The 4,382-nt window shown below is 43.1% G+C and overlaps 1 protein-coding gene across 1 annotated transcript in view; it reads left to right on the forward strand.

The window, feature by feature from the left end:
* The window catches only part of LOXHD1 (lipoxygenase homology domains 1), a gene marked incomplete at its 3' end in the record, with an annotated part of 79,699 nt that overhangs the window by 70,764 nt on the left and 4,553 nt on the right, over positions 1 to 4,382 (forward strand). The window contains exon 27 of the mRNA XM_010137990.1: positions 3,291 to 3,453. Coding sequence (XP_010136292.1) covers positions 3,291 to 3,453 — 163 coding nt within the window. The remainder of the gene's footprint in view (positions 1 to 3,290; positions 3,454 to 4,382) is intronic.

Raw genomic sequence — 4,382 nt, forward strand, 5'->3', positions numbered from 1 at the left:
GGGCAGCATCCCCTCCCTCCAGCTGCTGCCCACGCTGCTGGGGGTGCAGCCCAAGATACGGTTGTCTTTCTGGGCTGCGAGTGCACATTGTTGGGTCGTGTTGAGTTTCTTGTCAACCAACACCTTCAAGTCCTTTTCTGCAGGGCTGCTCTCAATCCAATCTCACCCAGCCTGTATTTGTGCTTGGGATTGCCCTGACCTAGGTGCAAGACCTTGCATCTGGTCTTGTTGAACCTCATAAGTTTCACACAGGCCCATCTCTCATGGTGAACCTATGTCTCATCTTGCGTCCTCCTTCAAAATTTCCAAGGTATGTTTTACTTTCTTCTGCTCATGATCAGCTCAAAGGTCTTCCCTGAACCCTCTTCTTCGTGCTCCAGCCTGTATCCTCCTGTACAAGCTTATTCACAAGCCAATACTCTTTGCTTGTTTCTCATGATTAACTTTTTACCAGTCTCTTATTATCAGACCGTCTATCTATTGACTAAACTTTGCTTTGTACAGCTTCATTAGATGAATAAACAACATTGCTTTTGGAGATACTGTTATTAGTCATAGGATAGAAAAAATGAAGAAGGGGGTGCACAAAGGTAAGGAAACCACAGGAAAAGAGATTCCTGTGGCGTCTTCTACATCTGCAGTTAACTGAACACTTTGGGAACCTCCCAAAGGTTGGGTGCTCTTCCATTAGCCCAGAATGTGCCTTGGGGCTGTGCAGCCCTGCGGCCGTTGCAGCAGCTTGGAAGGACAGACAGCGAAACACCTGGGAAAGTGGAGGAAGGGAGGACAACCATGAAGAACTTAGATATACAATTCTGCTGATCTTTTGATTATGGCATGGGAAAAAAGAAGAAAGCAGAACGCTGCACGATGCTGCTGATCAGCCGCAGGATATTACGACCTGCCACAGGATAGCAATACGCTGCCAACGCTTCTAAAAGCTGTGCTACCTGATTGGACTGCTAAGATGTGTCTAGATGTATCTGTAAGGCTGGAAAAGAAAAATGAGGTCAGTAACTTTTCAGATTAAATTGAAAGCACTTGGGTAGGAAATCAGGACAGTTGCATGCCAATAAAGCTCTGACTTGGCATGCCAATTATATTTGATAATTATATTTCATTTGTTACAACTTGGAGAAGGGGAAAGCACTGACTTTTAGCACACTATCATACCCTGCTTCTAGCTTAGGGCCAGACTCCTACTCTAATGAAACAAATTTGGTTCAGAGCAGCAAGAGGATTTTACCCGGGGTAACACAAAAGAGCGCACTTTATGTCACTTAAATATTAATGCAATCACTAACAAGGAAACTCCAGCAAAACTGTGGCAATGACATGGTGATTAACAATAACGCTACAATTAACTCTTGCAGAAACTGCACATTATGTCCCACTGTGCAGGCACTCGAGTCCCTCGATATCCTATTACCAAATAAACAGTGTTCATATCAATCGCAGTACAGCCAACACTTTGAGTGTTCAGGAGCAGTTAACAGCTTCATCGAGAGACATGACTGAAGTGGGTTCTCTACCGGAAGGAGAGAGTTTCAGCACTGAAGCATCATTCTGGAAAGCCCTCTCTTCCCAGACCATAGGTGGGGAGATAGATAAACACTGTGCATTGGTTCAGCATACAGTGAGATAATACTGGTTATGTGGTGCAGAAACAAGGAGGCAGAGTTAGTGGTGTGGCCAGACATTAGGGGCTGTATTTTGCTTTTACAATTCAAATAACACCTGCAAGCAAAATATTTGGAATCATCTGAAGCGCTGCCAGTTTGTCTGACCCTGTTTTGTACAAGTCATGCTCCAAACCTCCTTAAACATTGCAAGTCTGGGGTTAAACAGCAGGACTGCAGGGAGCAGCAGAGAGGAGGGGAAATGGTGTGTTATTGACAGCAGAAGACCTGGGCTGTGTGGCTTCAAAGGACAATTCTGCTGCAGACACAAGACACTCATACAAGCTCCTTGAGGAGTTCAGCTCCCGCAGATCATCTTGTCTAGGATCTGCCCGTGGTGGTTCAACAACCTGTTCATTCCAGGTTAGCAGTGACCAGAGCACACCTCTGACCTTAGGTGTACAACCTATTCCTCCACAGCGACACGTCAGGGAGGGGAGGATCTGGCTGCTGAAGGCAGTACAGCGCAGTAGTGCACAGCGATAACTATATGCAATATTACTACAGTGAGAGCTATTCCCTTCTTTTACTACCTATTAATATTTTAATATTTAAATGGTAAAAATGGTGAAGAAAGGACCCTGTATTTGATAAATAATTGCATGAGAGTAATGAAAGCAGACAATATTCATATACATGTTATACAAGAAAGAGCTGGCACACGCAGTACTGGAAACAGCAGAGCCCTGTGCTACTTAGGAGAGAAATTATGAAGCTGTCAGTAAGAGAAGTCCATTTGTTTTTATTCCTTTATTTAGTTACTATGAGATTAAAACTAACTTTTTTTTTTTTTTTTTTTTTTTTTTTTTTTTTTTTTTTTTTTTTTTTTTTTTTTTTACTGTTCAGACCTGTGTGCTCTGCAACTTCCATGATGGCTCATGCCCCTTTTTTTATGGAGACATAGCCTGGGGTGCTGAGCACACAGAAAGCAGCCTGCATCTTGCCATCTTGGAGGCCATACAGGAGTCTGTTCTTAATGAGTAGTCTGGGATTGATTTTGTTTACCAAGTGGAAAACACATGTGCTATTGTTTTTGTTTGTTTGATGATAGAAATCATATTTGTTTCCACCAAAGTGATGTCAAAACAAAAGATCAAAAATTAAATCACTATTTTTCTCCTCTTAATGCTTGTACTGGAACTGCCTGAAAACCAGCTTGAGTCACAGAATTATAGGGCAAAATCTTGAAGTACTGACTCAGAGAAAAACCCCTACTGACTTCAAAGAGAATGCTGCCTGAATAAGGATTGAAGAGGGATTGCAGAGTCTCAGTAAAACACGGCTTCAGCGGGAATGGTGCAGTCCTCATTAGGAATTTGCAAGATAAAAAACCGGGAAGGGCAGAGATCTCATGGATCATACAGTCAGTCTCACACAGCTGTTGGCAATACTGCTCTCTGCTACACGTTCAGTGCATATTTTCAGAGTCCTCAGATGTCCTCTTTCTGGAGGAAATAGATTCCTATGTACTATTTCAGGTCTGCATCTACATACACATGCATGCATACATGAGTTGAAAATCACTGCCTGCATGTCCGAGTATTTTCAAAGGGGAAATGCTAAAGTGGTCACGTTGTTCTGAAGAGATTTTCCCTGTCATGTTTATTTCAGGGCTCGGAAACTGTCACATTCCCATGTGAAAGATGGCTTGCAAAGTCTGAAGATGATGGCGAGATTGTCAGAGAACTGGTACCGTCTGCCATCTTTACGGAAAAGCTCATGAAGGATGGGACGCTCAAGCAGATAGAGGAAGAAGTGGAAGACCCGTTAGAAGGTAATGCAATCCCGGGAGTAGATAGGGACATCTTCATCTGATTTTTTGGAACAAAACTTGTGGATGTGTGTTACAAACAAATGCAACGCTGGTACAACTGTTCGCATTTGGTTGGACTCAAGGATCTTAAAGGTCTCTTCCAACCAGATGATTCTGTGACTCTGTGACTCTGTGATTTCTTTCTCTTCCTGCTCTCTGGCCTCTCTTATACCTGATGTACTCTTCTGCCACGATACATGATTTTCCTATATGTTATTTATAAACCTTTCACAGATACCCTTCCACACAGGTGTAGTTTGCACATCTCCTCTGATACCTAACAAAATTCTTCCACATTTTCTTCCAGACTCTGTAAACATCTTCACTTGTTTGCCCAAATTCACCTGTCTGGTGCACTCTGCCCCTTCCTTTTCTTCCCTACCATTCTGATTCATGCTCCTTTTTCCTTGCAAAGTGGTTTTTCCTCTGGTTCTTCAGGTACTTGTGAATATTCTCTACAAATTTGGCTCTAGACAGCCACGCTCACCTCATTAGTGCTCTGTGAAGGAGAATATGTTTGCTTTCGGTGTTAGGTCCTCCTGGTAGCTGAAGCTACTGAAGAAGAACTGAAATTTCATCCTCAGCTTGTTGCTTCTCTCTATGCCCAGCTGTTCCTAGCTCTTCCCTCTGGAAAATCCTTTTCCCAAGCTGTGGTCCTTCTGTCCTTGAGCCTTCCTACATCCTGAGCAGAGCAAATCGAATTCAGGTGCTATCTTCACTCTTGGTTCTTGCATCTGGCAACAGCATGATTCAACAGAGAAAATAATTCCTCTCCCTGCTTCTTGTCTCTCAGAGTCTGATTTGCACTTACAGTACACCATTGTCAGAGTGGAATTTGAATGGATAGTAAGTGTTTTCCATTGCCAAGGGAAGATGTGCCTTGCTGTAGG

This window comes from Buceros rhinoceros, unplaced genomic scaffold (assembly GCF_000710305.1).
Source record: "Buceros rhinoceros silvestris isolate BGI_N320 unplaced genomic scaffold, ASM71030v1 scaffold9986, whole genome shotgun sequence".
NCBI classification, from domain to species: Eukaryota; Metazoa; Chordata; class Aves; order Bucerotiformes; family Bucerotidae; genus Buceros; species Buceros rhinoceros.